Below are 20,326 nucleotides of genomic sequence, written 5' to 3' on the forward strand. Positions count from 1 at the left end.
GGAAGTCGAAGATTCTTCATCAACAAGGAGGAGAACTTCGTCAACATGCTAAACGGGACTAATCCACTTATTTGTAAGTTATTAAAGTCCAAAGGACACTTATGATCATTCCTTTTTAGGATTGGGTCTAAGGTGTTTCTCACCCTTGCAAGCCCTCGTAGGAGGCCTCCGGCGGGAGTATACATGGTGGATGTGTTGTGTGGACCCTTGCTCTGTGGAGAGCATAAACATTCGGTTGAAGGTGAACCTATCTAAAACCTTAGATTAAAGGTGAACCGTGTGAAACCTCAGTTAGGGTCTTATGGAAAATCCTTGGCCAGTGTGCCTAAAAGTGGGTGCACTGTGTTGACCCTTGCTCGTGAGAGCATAAATAGTCAGCTTCAGTGTAGTTGTAAAGGTTGAAGGTGAACCTGATTTAAAAACTTAGTGTTGAGGTGAACCGTTGTGAAACCTCCTTAGTGAAATCCGGTACACTCAAGGGTTGAGTGTGGTTATCGGGAGTGGAGTAGACAAGTAGTCGAACCACTATAAAAATTATTATGTTTGAGATTGTCATTCTTTTGATTGTGTGATTTACTTCAATACTTTCATATCTGAGATCACACCTCACGCACATACACAGTCATATCCATCATAAATTAGTTTACATATTGTTCATTTCTTGAATAGTTTGTGATTGGATCCTCTACCGGGCTTGGAAGCCAGTAGAGTTACTTTTGAGTAATCCTGATAAGTATCCTCTATTAGGATTAGTGTAATTGAATTTTTAATAAATCATAAAAACTTTAAAAAGTCCTATTCACCCCCCTCTAGGACATATTGGCATATTCCTACTTGAATTAAAGTGGTCCTCACCACCATTTCAATTGGTATCAGAGCGGGTCTCTCTTTAAGGCGTTCACCGCCTAGAGAGTGATCTTGACTAATGTTAGGAATATGGCCAAAGGAGAGGGCTCATTGGTCACTAGACCTCCAGTGTTTGATGGATCAAATTATGCATACTAGAAGGCTAGGATGCACTACTTTCTGAGATCTTTGGATCATGATGTTTGGGATATAGTTGAAAGTGGATAGGTGTCACCATCTGAACAAGTTCTACTTGACAGTGGCACAACCATCACAAAACCCTAAGCGAGAGAAAAGTGGACGACGTTCAATAAAGAAAAATAGACTGCTAAAGCTAAAGCTATGAACGTCATCTACTGTGTCGTGTCCCAAGATATATTCAATCAAATAAGTACGTGTGGGACATCCAAAGAAGCATGGGATCTATTGAAAATAACCCATAAAGGTATAAGCACTGTGAAGAGATCTAAACTGCAACTCCTAACTTCACAGTTCAAAAGTCTCAGAATGGAAGAGCATGAGACCTTTATGGAGTTTTTCACTAAGTTGAATATCATTTGCAACTCCATGGGTGGTTTGGGAGAAAAAGTTCCGGTTTCTAAAACCTGTAAGAAAATACTAAAATCACTGCTGGAACGGTTTAATCCTAAAGTAACAACCATTGAAGAGTGTAGGAATATTGATGAAATGAAAGTAGAAGAACTGGTAGGTTCTCTACAAACTTTTAAACTATACTTCAAACAAACCCAAAAATACAAAACTACTATCCTAAAAACTTCAAAGAAAACAACAAATGAGGACAATGGAAGTGAAAAAGATGATGAAGATGAGGAAGTGGCTTTGCTGGCACAACGATTCAAGAAATTCTTTCAAAAGAATCGTGGTCGTCTCTCCAAAGGTAGAAAGGTGGACAAAAAACCCTCTGCAGGCAAATTTGGTAGAAAGACCAAAGAACCACAATGTTATGCCTGTCAGAAGTATGGACACCTATCTACTGAATGCCCAAACAGAAAAACTAAGGGCAAGGCTATGGCTGCCACATGGGATGATACAGAAGAGTCAAACTTAGAATCTAGTGACTCAAAGAGTGATGGAGATCAGAAATCCTTGAAAATTCTTATGGTCTCCACTACTCCAATCATTTCCAGTGAATCTGAGAATAAAAAAGAATAGCAAGCTACTGAATCATTTCCCTCAGATAATGAGGAAACTGAAAAGGAAGAAGAAGAAAAACAAAACAAGCTACAAGATGCTTACAATCAACTCTATATTTATAGCATCAACATACTTAAAAGATTTAAAATGTCTGAAAACAAGAAGGAATCATGGCAAAAAGATTTGGATAAAACTCTAGAAATTAATACACACTTAATTAATGACTTACAGCAATATCACTCAGATAATGACAGACTTAAGAGAATTAAATCCTTCCTTAAAACCGAATTCGAAAAACTAAACAAACAGGTTAAGCAATTAAAAGACAAAAATATGCTTCATTAAAATGAAAATCATACACTCCTGTTTGATCTAGAAGAGTCCAGAAAAATTGCCAAGCTAAACTATAAGTTTTCCCAGAGTGGTGAGAAGTTAGAAAAACTCTTAGGTATGGGAAAATTAGGAAATAACAAAAATAGTTTAGGGTATGAGACAGTTAGAGCAAAAACTGGATATGGAACACAAATACTTGAAAAATCTGATGCCTCCAGTAGCAACACGGAAACTAATCAAATAGTTGAATCACATAAGAAAACTAAATCTACCATAAGTAAGAATCCTGTCACAAAGTGGGTAATGAAAGAGAAGAAAAATTGTCTTGCTACTCACTCAAACCATTTAACAGGCAATGATACTAAGTGGTACTTAGACAGTGGCTGCTCAAGACATGTCACAAGTGACAAGTCCCTTCTTTCAAACTATAAGAATCTTTATAATGGGATAGTCACCTACGGAGACGAAACCACTGCTAAAGTAATTGGACAAGGAATCATAAAAGGGATATCTCAAATCTGTGATAATAGATATATGGTCAAATTCAACAAACAAGAATGCGAAATCCTAAACCAATCAAGAAAATCAGTAATGAAGGGTCATCGCACAAACAACCATTGCTACATTATCAAAGGCAAAGAAAGGACTAATGCCTAAAAGTACTAAACATAGAAAAACAAGTCTAGGCCATGCATCTAGATTTGGATATGTGCTGAAATGGTGCAACTTTTGCTGAGCTCTAAATAATATATCTGAGGTTTCTCACCTCAATCTTTTGTATAAACATCTTAATGTTTATAATTTTGATGTGTACGGTAATTGTACATAATTTTACTGTGTATACTCTGATCTAAAGAAACACTAAAAGTATACATAAAGGGTCGTCTGAATGCTGAAAATTGAAAATATTCACCCTCGATATGTCATTCTCGATTAATCGATAAAAGGTCGATCTCATCGATGCCTCTCTGGAATATGAAAAGTCATATGATCGAGAATGATATCGAAGACAGAATTGATGAACTCGATCAGGGTCACTCGATATCATCAAAATAAGGATTGATTATATCGACATATGCCGCCCGATATAAGTCGGTTGAGGCCGAAAAGGGGGTTTTTGCTCCAGGGTTTCCTTTCCTCTTCCCGGCTCGCTCCTCTCAACTAGACTGCTCGTCCTTCCTCAAGCAGCCCCAAGCAGTACATAAATTCGATAATACCTTTATAAAACCTCAAGAGTAATTTTCTTTATGGTATTTCTGTTTCTATTGGGTTTTGTCCTCTTTTCCAAATCCTTCAAATCCTCCTTTTTGTCCACATGGGAAAAGACAAGGGAAAAGTATCCGATCCAAGTGAGTCATCAAAGCCCACTCGAAAAAAAGTGACTGCTTCAAAAGGAAGCGCAAGGGCCCCGGAATGTGGGACCCCCACAAGGCAACGCATGCGACATAGTGGGTCCCAATCTGAGGCACAAGTGGCCCCACCGGTACAGGATAATCCAATCTTGGCAAAGTTCACTGGGAGAAAGGTTATTCCCAAGAGAAAAGTCGACCGAAGTTGTCTAATTCCATATAATCTGGAACCTCTATTTGCTTCCATAGATTGGTTACCAGTTCTCGACTTTGGGGGATCATATCAACTTGAACGGACTTATAATTTCTTTGCCGCCTGTCATTCTTCGACATCTGATCCACCATCTATCACCGTATCTGTCAATGATGATGATGTGCGAATCACTCCAGAATCTGTCGCAGGGATATTCAATCTTACCTTATCTCCTGAGGGAATTCTAGATATGGACATGGAAAACATTGAGGTTCGGTCCAAGGTCACCAAATTCCTCTATCATGATCGTGATGTCCAATCGTACCAAGGGAATGCCCTAAAAGTCAGATTCATGGAACCACGCTATCGAGTCTTGCATGGTATTCTTGCTTCAAACATTTACTCTAGGGGTTCCAACAGGGCAGATCTCACAGGCTTCATGACTATGATAATTTATTCGGTTGCCGCTAGGATCAATATTTGTCTGCCAACCCTCATCATGTATCAGTTGGTTTATGCTTGTCATAGGGCTAGGGACATTCTTCTACCCTATCCCTGGATCATAGACACAATTTGTAAGCCTCGTATCCTAGACCGTACCGATCCATAGGCTTCCGCGGTCTTCCCGGTCGAATTCCGGTAACCTTCGACCTTTATCCGGTAATTGCGCGCGACCTGGATTCTCGTGCCGTCAACCCGAGTCGACTCAACCCAGGACTCGTACCTTAGCGACCGCGTCGTCGCCGCGGTTTCGATACCACGACTCGCGCGCTGATGCGATGCTCTGGTCGGGAGTTGTGGGCCAGAGTTCGGTGCGAGGAAACGCCACGCGTGCGAATCTCGAGAGAATCTCTACAAGGTGTCACATCAATCAATCAATCCCATCATGTCAAGTACACATCAACTTTCACCCTTTCCCAAGCAACTCCCAAAGTCAAAAAGCTCTTACACAACCCATGCTTTTCTTACACCTTTAGCCAAAAAAGTTAAAAAGTTCTTACACTCTCATCCCTCTCTCCCATCCATCACTCCATCACCCATCACTCCCTCTCTCTCTCTCTCCCTTACAAGTCTCTCTCTCATTTCAAACTCTCCCATAGCAAAATCCATACATATGAGTCCTCCCATGGTGAGAAAATTTCATTTGTGAGGCCCACCTTTCCTACCTCTTCATCTCTCATCTCAACCATCCATTTTTCAACTTCCTCCATCAAAGAGAAGCACAAGGAGCTAAGGAAGCCAAGGGAGCAAGAAGATCAAGTGGTGGGGGTTTTGATAGGGTAGATTTTGATGTTTTTAAGATGGGCCAAGTGAGGCCAACCAATCAATGGTTTGGATCTCACTTTGGACCCTAAGATGTGGCCGATGGCCCACTTGGATCATCATAATCATTCCATGATGGGGCCATTCTCCATGGACCCCATCATGATGTTTATTTCCTTGCATGCTTAGGGTCATCTAGACCATCTATTTTAGTGGAGAAGGGATCTCCACCGTTGGATTTCAATTCCATGGACCCACATGTAATGGGACCCACTTGATGTATGATTTAGTGCAAGGGAGGGCCCATAGTGTCGGGGTCCCTCCATCACGCGGGTCTCACTCTCTATCCCTCTCTCTTCTATTTTATTTTATTTTATTTTTGTGATGATAATGAGGTTATGTGGCCCACTTGAATGGACCCCACCATGAAGTAGGTATTCTATCCGGCCCATTTATAAGTGGGGCCCACCTTATATGTGTAGCACCCACACCATCCATCACTTGGTGGCCCACCTAAGCAGGGCCCACCTCCAACCAATATAGAAAGTTCAGCGTCCAGGGACGCTGGACGTTGCTGGAAAGACACAAATATCAGCTTTTTTCCAAAGCTTTGGGGAGGTCCACTTGTGTAGGCCCCACCTTGATGTATGTATTAAATCCACACCATCCATTCCTGTCTCAAGCCCTTTTTAGGCGTTGACCTGAAAGATGGGATCCATCAGACCTTCGGGCGGGCCATACCATACCAAATGGTGGTTTTCACCATTGAAACCTCCCCTGATTTCCTATACTCCAAAATATGTCCAATATTGGACTTATTTTGCTCGTGGCGAGCCATGGGAGAACATTGGACAGAATGGATTGCCTAGATGTGGACCCCACCGCTGAAAACCATAAGAAAACATAAATAAATTTAAAAAAAAATTGCAACACAGCAGCTACTGTTGCTGTGTCAGAAAGGCAGCAGCGCTGCCTGCGCTCCAGCGTCTGGGCGGGCGGACGTACCAACAGCCAAGCACGGCTGTAGCCGTGGGCCCCACCTTGACGTTCATTTGTCATCTGACCCGTTCATAGGGTGGGCCACCCTCTGACGTGGGCCCACCCCAAACATCAGCCTAATCCAAGACTTAGGTGGCCCACACTGTAGGGAACATTGGGATGGAACCTCTATCATTGAAACCCCATTTGGGCCCACAGAAGTTTAGGATCAGCATGAAATTTTTTTTCTGCCCTTCACCTAGGTCCAAGTGACCTTATCAACGGTCTGGATGGAAAAATAAATGTTATGGTGGGCCCCACATGGAGCCCACATAGATGTATGTGTTTGACCGTCTGCCTGGACGGTGGACGTGGAGCCCACTGTGATGATTGTGTGGAGCCCACTGTGATGATTTTTGTGGAGCCCACTGTGATGATTGTGTGGAGCCCACTGTGATGTTTGGGCCCCTTGTGTGCGTGCGTGTGTGGTGTGTGCGTGTGTGTATATTTATATATATATATATATATATATATATATATATATATATTATATTATATCTTATTTAATATAATGGTGGTGGGAGGCCCACCTCAGTTACTTGCGGCCCATGATTGAGGCCCACTTTGATATGCATGTAAAGCCCATGGGTCGAGGCCCATTGATGTATTAGGGGCCCATGGGTTATGGCCCATTAAAAATGTTTTGGGGCCTATGGGTTTAGGCCCATTTGATGTACATATGGGGGGCCCGATTGGTGAGGCCCATTTGATATACATAAGGCCCATGTGAGTAGGCCCATTTGATGCATTCTAAGGCCCATGGGTTATGGCCCATTGCAATGCACATAAGGCCCATTGGTGTGGCCCATTGATGTGGCTGACTTGATGAACATGAGGCCCATATGATACGGCCCATTTGATGTATTGAAGGCCCAATGGGATATACCTAAGGTTCATTGCAATGTGCAATCCCAACATGATTTATGTAATGATGTTTACGTCGGGCTATGCCTTGGGAGCAATGGTGGTTTGACGTCCACATTGCAAGTATAGTGTGGTTAAATGTCCGCATTATGACTTTTCCTAAGGCCCATTGTTAGGCTCGTACGTCTAATGTGTAGGCCGTCTAGGCCCATCTTTGTTATAATTATCATCTATCCTATATAGCATGTTTAGTTCCATGATTCATGACCATATGCATCATACGTATGCTTGATATGAGAAATGACTGATCATCGCATATGCCTTCGGGCAGATTGTTTAGGGGCTCCCGTACAGGGGGTGTTGCCCTACATGAGCGCACGATACGCGCAGGATTGCCGCATGACTGAATAGTGTGATTCATGCATTCGCATTGTGTGATATGGTTACTGTACGCCCTAGCGACATCAGGGCCGTAGCCTCCACAGACGTATCGTGGTTGGCAGGATTGGATACCGAAAATATTGTTCTACATGGGGTGCGATAGGTATCCCTAGGTGAAAGTCCCTAAACCCTTATGGTACCAGGAGGTTGCTCCAACGTCTAGACCGAGTGGATGCATGAGCGCTGAGTGCCGATTACCAGACGGTTGCGCTTTCCACTGTGTTGTGGTCGGTTGGAAGGGGGTGCGGCCTTACCTGCCCGAGAATAGGGGGCAATGCTAGGCTGAGTCTGACCAGCTCGAGGAATGGGTCCGCTATTGACGAGCCGAGCCCGATATTGGCAGGCGGATAGTGAGGTCTTTTCCACTCACCTTATTGCGCACGATGGGGCGGCAATTTGGCTTGGAGTGTACTAGACCCCGGTGATATTCCAGATTTGAGCCGTATTGACATGTGGACTTAGGCGAGGATTTGTATGCTTGACTTGCATTTCGCATTACATGGCCTTGGTATGGCCGACATCATTCTTTGCACCGCATGGCCTTGGTACGGCTATGGTATTCTTGGCATTCATCAGCTTGTTCCGCATTACTCTGATACTATATAGCTGCATTACCACCTTGAGCATATACTTTCACCACCCTCTAAGCTTTCTATAAGCTTATGCACGACTGTTGCGTGCAGGTGACGTTGGATCGCAGCAGCGCTGAGGCTTAGGCGCGTGGCAGATCATTTTTAGAGTTTTGTTCATCTTCATTGTATTTCTCTTATGCTCATTGTACTTGTAAAGTTTTTTATTATAGTGGAAATGTGATGGAGTTTTTGGTTGTTGTTTGTGGGTTATGCCTTTGGTTATGCTCATTACGAATCAAACTGATGTTGAAAATCCTCCTTGTAGCATCCCAGGATCGGAACCTGGCGAATGGGCGCTAGGAGCCGAGAATGGGGTTCTACGGAGGCTGTCGGCGCCAGATTCGGCGATCGGGAATTTTGTGAGCCCGGTTTCCGAGTTTGGGGCGTGACACAATTTGCAATGCCATAGCATTCCCATCTACAAGTGATCCTATACTTCCTCTCCAATCTTTCAATAAAATAACATTAAAAGGATGGATTTGAAGTTACACAGGTATCCTGAGGACCCTGAGGAAGACATTCATGCAGAAAGAGAAGGTGGAATAGGTGATGCACCAATAGAAGGAACTGAGACGGCAGGAGAATAAGCCCCTCGATCCATTCCAACACCGTCAACGTCAATGCCCGGGTATGCCAAACGATTCAAGCTGGACAGGATTGGAGCCATTCAAAGGGATGTTCACTCCATGCATGAGAGGCTTACGGTCTTGGAACGGCTAGTCTAAGGAGTGCAGCATACGGTCCAACAACTGGTTGAGATAATTACCTGTCGTCGAGATGATACGGCGCCATCTACCTCTGTTCCTCCGTTGTAGTACGGGATTCTGATCGCTATCACATTCGCACACACTTATTTCTACGTATGAGCACTAGTATCTTTTTAGGTGCTCTACGCTCTCATGAATGAATGTGATAGCCTCTTGACAGTTTCACATCTTTTATGTATATGCCCCGGTGTGGGTTTGTTACTACTGGTTATTTCTGGGTGCTCTTAAATGGGCGTGGTGATTTTTGTTGGGATAACTGTTAATCTACTGCTATCTGTGGCAGTATGTGTTTTGGATATTTGGATATGGCTGTTATAATTCACTATTTTTATTGCCATGATTATGTCTCATAGGTCCCCTAGTTTATTTAGTTTCTGACATATAGTATGCATGTGATGTTTTTTATCATGAGTTTATCTGCTTTTATCACTGCTCTATGTGATCTGTTATGCATACATAGTTACTACAAATGATGTCTGATTAATCAATTGTTTGGCCATTATACATCTATCTGATATATGCATATTCTATGAATATTGGTTCTCCCAAATACTTCAAACTTCAGTCAATATTAACTGTTATATATTTGTCAATGACTGACAAAAAGGGGGAGAACAATTCAAACACCCCAAACGGAAAATTGTATATCTGCTTGAATGGTGCTGCAGGTGTTAGGGGGAGCAGCTGCACCAAGCAAGGGGGCGTTCTGTAGTTAGGGGGAGCAGTTTCTGGATGTGATGTGTATATGTCATTTTAGCATTGTACAATTGTGTAAAGAACATATACACATAATTTAGGATGTCAGTATAGAAGCTAGTCTAGGGTGTTTTGGTATTTTGTCACGTAATTGACAAAGGGGGAGATTGAAAGTGCCTTGGTTTGTCAATTAACGTGAGTGTTGAGTCGGACAGACTGCAAAGCCTCATAGGAAGATTAATTCAAGCATCTGCCTCAACCAAGATATGTGCAAGCTCACCTCAGGTAAATTTAAGCCTCACATCTCATGTCCCAAAACACCAGGTATATAAACCCTTAAAACAAACTAGAACATCATAGGGTTTTAAAGTTGAGAAAACTTTTTCAAAACTTATAAAATTCTCTAAGTTTTCTTGCTTTGTCGATTTTATCGATACACATCTCAATATGATCGACCTGTGCTGTCGATGTCCTCGATACTTAAACGATATCATCGAAATGAGGACAAAATATGTCCAGCAATCGCATATATCTCTGGACAGATTTATCGATGTATCGATATACTCTATCGATATACTGATATTTGAATCTCGAGTCCATCGATGGTGACTCGATAATATTGGCAGACAGATCTCCGATGCCCCTGTTTTACTTAAGAAAATCACGTGTGCATCAATATATCAAAACTCTTCTCGATATCATCAAAGTTTAAATTCCGATGATATCGAAAGGCTCTTGATGTTATCAGTCATGAGCGCCTTGTCTTCCAACAAATATTTCAGGATGTTTTATCTTTGATCGAGGGTCCCTCGATAGAATTGATTTTTAAATATCGATGATATCGATGCTGAATCGATTGCATCGATCATGGACATAAACTGTCCAGCAAGCTTAATGAAAAATCTTTTAGATTTATCGATACCTCGACATAGCTATCGATATCATTGACATTTAAATTCTAATGATCTCGAAGGTCCCTCGATTATTCTTGTAAACTTGAAATATTTCATAGCAAGTCTCTCTCATTTTCAAGTGTCGATGAATTGAACCTCTCATCAATGATATCGAAGTTCAAAATCCAATGACATCGACACGTACTTCGATTTCCTCAACTAGCTGGCATTAGGTTTCAAAAGCGTATAACATTTGAGTTTGTGTCATCGAGCGGGCAGTCGATGCAATCGAGAGTATAAACTCGATGATATCGACCCCACTCAATGATATCGAACTCTATCATAAATGTGACCGTTTTATATCCATTGGAACCTTTTGCCTATATAAAGAGGACTTGTCTATTGTTGCTGGTAGAGAAAGAAGAGAGTGCTTTTGAGTGTTTTACCTTAGGTCATTACCCAAGGCCTTTTCTCTCAGGGAAGTTCATACTCCAATCCACCCTCATCATTAATATTCAATAGAGTGGATTAGGGAATGAACTTCCGCATTCAAGGATCCTCCAACTACTACCTTAATGGTAAATCATTAAGCTGGGATGCCTTAAATGTATAATTAGAATCACTCTATCTTTCTTATAGGAAAACATTTTATAAAGTAGGATTCCGTCTTAACCTTGACCCAACCCGAAGCCTCGTATTGGTACATCATCTGAGTTGCAGATCAAGGAAGTCGAAGATTCTTCATCAACAAGGAGGAGAACTTTGTCAACATGCTGAATGGGACTCATCCACTTATTTGTAAGTTATTAGAGTCTAGTGGACACTTATGATCATTCCTTTTTAGGATTAGGTTTAAGGTGTTTCTCACCCTTACAAGCCCTTGTAGGAGGCCTCTGGCGGGAGTGTACGTGGTGAGTGTGTTGTGTGGAACCTTACTCTGTGGAGAGCATAAACATCCGGTTGAAGGTGAACCTATCTAAAAACTTAGATTAGAGGTGAACCGTGTGAAACCTCAGTTAGGGTCATATGAAAGATCCTTGGCCAGTGTGCCTAAAAGTGGGTGCATTGTGTTGACCCTTACTCGTGAGAGCATAAACAGTCAGCCTTAGTGTAGGTTGTAAAGGTTGAAGGTGAACCTGATTTAAAACCTTAGGTTTGAGGTGAACCGTTGTGAAACCTCCTTAGTGAATTCCGGTACACTCAAGGGTTAAGTGCAGTTACCAGGAGTGGAGTAGACAAGCAGTCGAACTACTATAAAAATGATTGTATTTGAGATTGTTATTCTTTTGATTGTGTGATTCACTTTAATACTATCATATCTGAGATCACACCTCACACACATACACAGTCATATCCATCATAAATTAGTTTACATATTGTTCATTTCTTGAATAGTTTGTGATTGGATCCTCTACCGGGCTTGGAAGCCAGTAGAGTTACTTTTGAGTAATCCTGATAAGTATCGTCTGTTAGGATTAGTGTAATAGAATTTTTAATAAATTATAAAAACTTTAAAAAGTCCTATTCACCCCCCTCTAGAACATATTGGCATATTCCTACTTCAACTAAAGCGGTCCTCACGACAATTTCATATGTAAGCTAACGGGAAAACCTATAAATATACCACCCCGCTCTAGGGGAAAAGTATGCACAAATATCCCAACTCTAACTACATCTATTATAGGATTACTTCCCTGACTTAGGCATTGGAGGGTCCCCGACCACTATCGTGTCCATCTTTTTTACCGGTGCAGGTGTTCAATAAGCCTATGGGTGGAGTGGTGGGTTCAACTAGATTCAAGCAATAACAGGCCCCACTATGATGTATGTGTTTTATCAATGCCATCCATCCAGTTTTTCCATATCATTTTAGGGCTTAATCACAAAAATGAGGCAAATCTAAATCTGGGTGGACCACACCAGAGGAAAACAATAATGATTAAATGTCCACCATTAAAAACCACATGGAGCCCACTATAATGTTTATTTGACATTAACCTTTTGATTAGGTCATAAAGACCTAGAAGAAAAGGGAAATATTAGCTTGATCCAAAAATTTTGTCGCCCCAAGCAGTTTTTAATAATGGGTGTTTCATCAGCACTATTTCCTGTGAAATGGTCCACTTGAGATTTATATCTACCTCAATTTTTGGCTCATACCATAAAATGATCTAGAAAAGATGGACAGCTTGGATGAAACACATCCATCATCGTGAGGCCCACAAAGCACTGGTAAGATCACTAGCCAATGGCTAGTGGTTGGTGTTGTGTGTGCCCCCATAATGATGTGTGTGTTTCATCTGCGCCATCCATCCATTTTTTCACATCATTTTATGGTATGAGCTCAAAAATGAAGTAGATCCAAATCTCAAGTGGACCACATCACAGGAAACAGTGTTGATTGAACACTCACCGTTAAAAACTTATTGGAGGCCACAAAAGTTTTGGATAAAGCTGATATTTGTTTTTTCCCTTCATCCAGATCTGTATGACCAAATAAACAGGTTGGATGTCAAATAAACATCACAGTGGGCCGTAGGAGGTTTTTAATGGTGGACATGGTTTTCCTGTGGTGTGGTCCACCTAAGATTGAAATCTGCTTATTTTTTTAATCAAGCCCTAAAATGATATGGAAAAATGGATGGATAGCGTGGATAAAACACATATATCATGGTGAGACCCACAGAGCACCGTCACTAGCCAAACCACGTTCGGTAGTAATGACCTTATAAACGGTGCGGGTGGCATATAAACATCGGGCGGACCTAGGGAGCTTTCAACAGCAGCCATTTCCCTACCAACTTTTTTAGTCCAGTCTTGCTAAAGCGTGTTACGACAAGGGCTCAAAAAATAGGCAAATTCGAAACTTAAGTGGGTCGGACAAATTGAAAAAGAGTGGGTAAGAAATGGTCACGTTTATATTTTTTTCGTTAAAAAGTAGTAAAACGTGAGACTCGAGGGCCCATGTGGTATGTGTATAACTTCTAACGGTCCAAGCATGCTCCAGTGATAAAACAAAACAAAACATCACGCAGATCAGATCATCAAATGGGCTACACTTGAATTGAGATATTTAGAATTTCATAAATTGGCCCACCTTACCATTGGATCCACCATATTTTTAGTTTGTTTAATCATAACGTTGGTGTGCATTTGTTGAATTTGAAACACAGACCACAAGGGTCTTACAATTCTCGATTCTCCATTTTATTATAAAGAAAAAATAAAGGAGAGCAAATGTAATTTCTCAACCAATGAGGCATTATCTTTCACTACTATCATTTCCTCCCGACACTATTTAGTAATATGTCACAATTGTTTATTGATGTCTTAAATATGTAAATCAACATGTTGTCGATGACAGTTTGATGCCATCGTAAAAATTCAAAATTTTCCACGTTGGTTGCTGGACACTTTGGGTGTCCTATTTGATGACATCGAGTAGGGTTCAATGCCATCAAATGCTAATCGATGATATCGATGCCCCATCGAAGTGCCATCAGAAAAATCTGGATAATCCATGATTTATTGCTGGAACACTGATGTTTAGTTCGATGCAATTGAAGATTGTTCGATGACATCGAAGGTTGTTTGATGCCATCAAAGTCTCATTAAAGGTGCCTTCGAATGATCGCACAGATTTACACAGAGTTGCATATCTGCGGGATTTGTTTCCTATTCCGATTGTAATTCTCCTAAAGGCTATAAATATGGGTGTAATCGGAATTAGGGTGTATCTCAAAGCTTTCTAATACATTTCTAAGGTTTTTAAGGGCTTGTAAGGAGAGATTTTAGGTTTGTTTGAATCAGGTAATCTCTATCTCTTGTAATTTTTTCTTTCATAGTGATATTTGTCGCTTTGTGACATGGTTTTTTTTCCCAAAAGGGTTTTTTCACGTTAAATATTCGGAGTCTTTGTGATTGGACTTGGTTGTTGTGATTGAAGTACTTTGTTTAATTCATCTGTGTGCTTCCACGGTCCCCCAACAACAAGAGTTCAAAAAATCAGCAATTTTGAAATTTTTGCTAAATTAACCCGACATTTAAAATAAAAATAACCCAACATTTAAATTTTTTGCCTAATTAACTTGACATTAATTTTTTTAAACTAATTCATTATATAATTATCTCTTAAGAAATTTACATTATATATATATATATATATATAGAGAGAGAGAGAGAGAGAGAGAGAGAGAGAGAGAGGAATGATCACCTATGCACTGGTTCGCACGGCGCACCTCATCCACAACCCTTTGATGTAAGGAACAACTGAGATTTGGGCAGAATTCTCGTTGGAGAGAGAGGGTTGTTTTTTTTTTTTTTTTAAGGATAGAGAGAGAGAGAGAGAGAGAGAGAGAGAGAGAAAGAGATTTGGGTAGAATTCTTGTTAGAGAGAGAGGGTTGTTTTTATAAAAAAAAAAAAAAGGATAGAGAGAGAGAGAGGCGTGCCAGTGAGAGAATTGGGATGCGGATTTCCAATGAAAGCCTTTAGCAGGAAGTTCCTGCGTTGGAAACCTAGGTAGGGCCTACTGTGATGTTTGTGAGAAATCCAACCCGTCCATCCGTTTTGTGAGCTCATTTTAGGACATGGAATAAAAAAATGAGCCAAATCCAATTACTCAAGTGGGCCGAAAACGTGAGGATTGAACTTCTACAGTTGAAATATTCATGGGGCCACAGAAGTTATGAATCAGGCTAATATTTGTGTTCTCAGTTCATCCTAGTAGGAATGACGTTATGAATGGTATGGACGGCATGTAAACATCACTGTCGACCCAGGGAGGTTTCAACAGTAGGAATTTCCCTACCGACCTTTTCCTTTAATGCAGTCCACTTGAGTATTATATCCTGCTCACTTTTGATTTCAAGTCCTAAAATGAGTTTTAAAAAAAAAAAATTGAATGAACTGAGTAGATTTCTCACAAACATCATGGTGAGCCCCACCTAGGTTTCCTGCACATGAAGTTTTTGAGTGCCGAGTTCGCCTGTGATATATATGTGTTCTATTGAAGCTGTCCATCTATTTTTTCAGATCATTATAGATTATTAGCCCGAAAATGAGAGAGATCCAGATCTCGAGTGGACAACACCACAAGAAAATAGTGGCAATTGAATGCCCACCGTTAAAAACTTCCTAAGGCTCAGTGTAATGTTTATTTGTCATCCAATAGGTTGATTAAGTCATGCACACCTCGATGAAGAGAAGACAAAATCCAAGCATTTTCCATGCTATTTTATGGTAGCGAGGTAGCTATGGACAGTGCTCTGTGGGCCCATCATGATGTATGTATCCTATTCATGCCTTCCATCCATTTTTCAGACTATTTTATGGCATGAGCCCCATAAACAAGTAAGATCCAAATCTCATATGGACCAACTTTTAGCCTGATACAAAACTCTAGTGGGCCAGGGCAAGAGGAAACAGCTTCCTCCATTGATTTGCATTTCTCTTTGCTATAGCCTACTTAGAGTTTTGGATGCGGCTGAAAATTGGGGCCATAAAGTTTCAAGGGGTGCCACGTCACATGGACCGTTAGATTCTGTGCCCATGTCACCTGTGCAAAGGTGCGCACGGGTGCTTACATAAGGTGCATATATATATATACACGCGCGCGCGCTCGCGCACACATTTTAAAACCTGGAAAGTTATATTTGTCTATAATATTCCCTGATTTTCAAAACATGGGACAAGTTTCTTTTGACCTGCATGGCATGTACTCTCCTAAGGACCACCTTCAATTTGGGTGATGGCCTCATAATCCATTTGTCAGTAGGATACGTCGCGACTTTACCTATTGGAATTGTGATTGTTTTAATGACCCAAACCGTATATGTGTCCGGGCTTCCCATTGAAAAAAACTCTCAAATTGAATATCTCAACTTTGAGTAAGCAAAGGTTATGGGTGACCGTTCATTTTTAAAGTTAATGAGCCAAATTTCAAACGGTTAAAATAATCAAATTTGTAAATTTTTATTTCTTGTCTATCCACCATACAGAGCGATACGCGTCTGTAAATGTTGAATCATTGGAAGACGACACAGATTCAAAGGCTATTGTCCCATAGTATCACATTACAAATAGGCGAACAGCCCAGCCCGGCCCGGCCTTATAGAACTTGGCCCGAGGAGTGGCTTGGGCTTGAAATCTAGGGCCGGTGATCAAGTGGGTCCAGGCAAAGGTCAATTGTAGAAAGCCTGGCCCAGCCCATTGGACTCACGATTTGAAAACATTTGTGAGTCCCATTCAACGGACCTGTATAATTTAAAAGCACTTAAATTTTATAGTCATGTTTCTAAGATCAAAACAATTTAGATGATGGGATTCATTTTGTACAGAAAGAATACTTACAAAATTTCTTAGATTTAAACTATATCAAACCTTTGATCATATAACTAATAGTGCCAGGGCCAGGCCTTTTAGCCCGTTTAGGCTACGGGCAGGGCTTAGGAGAGTAGGGTTGGGCCAAGACGAACTTCGTCCCTGCTCATTGCCACCCGGACGCCGATCAGCTACTGAACCCGACAGCAGCGAGTCTGACTAATGAAGTGACGTCACCACGTTCCGTAGTCCCAACAATTATGTGTTGTATCCACACCATCCATTCATTTAGAGAGATCATTTTAGGGCATGATCCAAAAAATGAGTCAGATCCAAAGTTCAAGTGGACCCCACCACAGAAAAAAGTGGGGACACTGATGCCCGCTGTTGAAACTTTCGTAGGCCCACCATGATATGTATTTGAGATACAACCTGTTTGTTAGTTAACAAAGACATGGAATAAAGGAAAACAGGCTAATGATCGAAAGCTTATGTGGCCCAAAGAAGTTTTTAATGGTAGGCGTTCAATCCCCAGTGTTTTCTGTGGTGGGTCCGCTTGAGGTTTGGATCTGCCTCATTCGCACTAAAATGATCTTTCCAAATGGATGGACTGTGGATGCAACACATACACCATGGTGGGGAACTAGGAATGTGGTGACATCACCTCAGTCGCTACTGTCGAGTTCAGTAGCTAATGCGCGTCCATTGCCACCCCTAATTGCAATAGGTCAACATCTTGCCCATTTCCAACATTCTCCATCTGACAAGTGGACCAACCTGATATTTGCACAGGGATCCACGCAGCCAAACCTATTTGATGGGTGGCTTGGATATTGCACCCTTTGTACCATTTCTGCCACACGTAGGTGTGTGAAGATGGTTTGTCTTAGCAAGTTCGTGCCATCATACATATCCGTCAAAAGAATTCTCAACTTTTTAGTGAAAGCGTGCATGGGGCCCTCTCCCAACTGGGGATTCCACAAATTGAACAGCTGTGATATTCGAAGGTGGGACCCCCAACTAGGCACACGTTGCAAATTGCATCTAGGCAGCGCAAGGTAGAGGTTGCAATCCCACGGCGTGCGTGTGTGCGCGTGTGGCGTGAGTGTGTGGGGGTGTGTGTGCGTGTGTGTAAAAAAAAAAAAAAGGTTGAGGTTGCAATCAAATCATGGATGTATTTACAATGATAGATGCTGATTGGGTTTCACCGCATAAAAGTCCAATCACAGTTCTCCCCCTAATATACATGGCAGTAAAAGTCCAATCCCAGTTCTCTCCCCATAATATACATGGCAAATATTTCTGGCAACCAGGACCGTCAATCTAGCAGACCACTATGTGGAATCATGGTTGAAAGAGTGGATCATTTCTGAAACAATAATGTTCACAGGCCTCTAATCAGATCGATCCACTTGATTTTTGGCACATGGGCAATTGCTCTCAGGACACAATTACATACAGCATTCCTGTTCTGTAGTTGTTCAGGAAAACATGAAATGGATGGGGGGACGGAAACTGCATATAGCATTCCTCTACTGTACTTCTTCAGGAAAACGTGAAATAGAGAGAGGGAGGGAGCATCTCAAGACCCATCGAACCATTGTCTGACATGGCAAAACTCATATTGTTGGTGAAAAATCATCAAGTTACAACCCAGTTCAGGATCAGCAGGGTGAGTCTCTCACACAATATGAGAGAATCCTGACTCCACCAAGTCAACTCGCCCCAAGTCAGTATCTTTCTGTGGGTGGAGTTAAAGAGTACAGGCCTTGAGTTTTCCCACTTTGAGTCATACCTAGACAGGCAGTATTTTCTTCTTCTTCTTCTTAAAAAAAAATTTTAAAATTTAAAATAAAAAAAAAAATTTAAATGATTTTATGATTTCCTGTTTCAGCTTTTCAACCCATTTACAAATAGAAGAAGCTTTAGCTAATTCCACGTGCGGCGGGTGTGGAGCCCTGCTGGTTGGAACACTGCAGAATCTGAGCTTTACTTCTCTTAGATCTTCTGCCTAAAAAATCAGGCTGTTCAATTTCACTCCTTGGGTGGGCCACAATGGACAAAGTGATGGTCTAAACAATTCTTTTCTGGCCCTCCATTTGTTTTCCATGCTATCGCCCAGATGAGGTGTTAATGAAACAACCTTATTTTGTACAAGAAGATAGAAACAGTCTAGCGCACCTAAAGGAAAGCCCAGGTCTCACACAGCACATGAATGGGCAGGGCTCCCACACACATTTGGAATCAGCAAACTCCGAAATATAAAGACAAGCTGACATGAGGTGCTGCATTACTAAACTACAAAAATAAAAGGTCTGCAAAATACATTTCCTGTGGGGATCAAAACCATGATGACTTTAGAGCTAAGCTAAGAAAATAAAAATTGCTGGGAAAAAAATTTGAATTTCACAATTTTGGGTTCCGAGGCCATTGACAGTATCATCTTTTTTGGTTCTTCGGGCTCTGCAAAGAGAAAACTGGCTCAACTGGAAAGGCCGCAGGTGCTGAAGCAACGGTAGCATCAGTTACAGGGGTTTCATCTTTGGCATGACTGGGAGACCCATCGCCTTTGCTCCTGTCCAGAGGCCCAGATTGGGAGATTTCCTGGGGTCCAGTGGTAGAAGGGGCATTGCCAACCAGGCTTTTGTAAATTGTTAAAGCCTGAGCCATCATGCTGGCAGGATTGGCAGCAGTGCTAGGGAGCAACAGTGTCGTGCCCTGCAAAGAGAGACAGGGGAAGAAATAAAAAGATTAATATCAGCCTTATAACCCATGTTGAATGCTTTGAACATTAATCAGGTTTGTGACCAATCAGTTATCAATCACCTCCTTAGCAATGTTACCGAATGCGTGGATGTATTGCTCGGCAATCCTTAAACTTGCTGCCTGCAGAAATTCACCAAAACCTTGAGCTCTATTGCAATTGAAGGAGAAAAAAAAAAAAACTGGCGTGTCGCTAGAAATTAGAAATGATGGCATCCTAAATTTCCAAAATATCCTATCTTTTGAGTTTGTCATCACATGTGCTATCAAAGCTGCAAACGTAATGCTATTATTAGCCAAAATTCTCATGGGCAATGTTCACATTCTGTTGGTTGCACCATGCAATCAACTAATATGTGGGTCCACTGTGATGCATGTCACATGACTCACATCCAACCCCCGCATCAGGCGGCGCCCACCATGAAAATGGCACGGCCTTGAAATCAGGCTGATCCAACCATCAGCTAGGCCACACCACATGAATTTTGAGGTTTTTGTGTAGTTGTCATTGTTTTTCCATGGTGTGGTTGACCTGACCTGATGATTCGATCAGCCTGATTTTTAGTAGTGCCCCACCTGATGATTGGATCTACTTGTTGGACAGGTGAGGCATACACAAGGGCCACACAACAGCTCGATTGTATGGTAATTAGCATACACTGTCTCCGTTTGAACATTCCCCATTCTCATAAAGGTCTATTTGAATTTGGAACATGAAAAAAATACAATACAATTATAGAAAATAAAATTTAAAGTATCATTAGAAAACAACAA

General features: G+C 41.4%; 1 protein-coding gene across 1 annotated transcript in view; it reads right to left on the reverse strand.

Moving 5' to 3' along the window:
- Positions 1-19,051: 19,051 nt before the first annotated feature.
- The window catches only part of LOC131248727 (uncharacterized), a 29,553-nt gene continuing 28,278 nt past the window's right edge, over positions 19,052-20,326 (reverse strand). The window contains exons 7-8 of the mRNA XM_058249144.1: positions 19,616-19,675; positions 19,052-19,507 (exon numbers count right to left, since the gene is read on the reverse strand). Of these exons, the coding sequence (XP_058105127.1) occupies positions 19,229-19,507; positions 19,616-19,675 (339 nt within the window). The 3' untranslated portion in view covers positions 19,052-19,228. The remainder of the gene's footprint in view (positions 19,508-19,615; positions 19,676-20,326) is intronic.

Source organism: Magnolia sinica, chromosome 6 (assembly GCF_029962835.1).
Source record: "Magnolia sinica isolate HGM2019 chromosome 6, MsV1, whole genome shotgun sequence".
Classification (NCBI taxonomy): domain Eukaryota; kingdom Viridiplantae; phylum Streptophyta; class Magnoliopsida; order Magnoliales; family Magnoliaceae; genus Magnolia; species Magnolia sinica.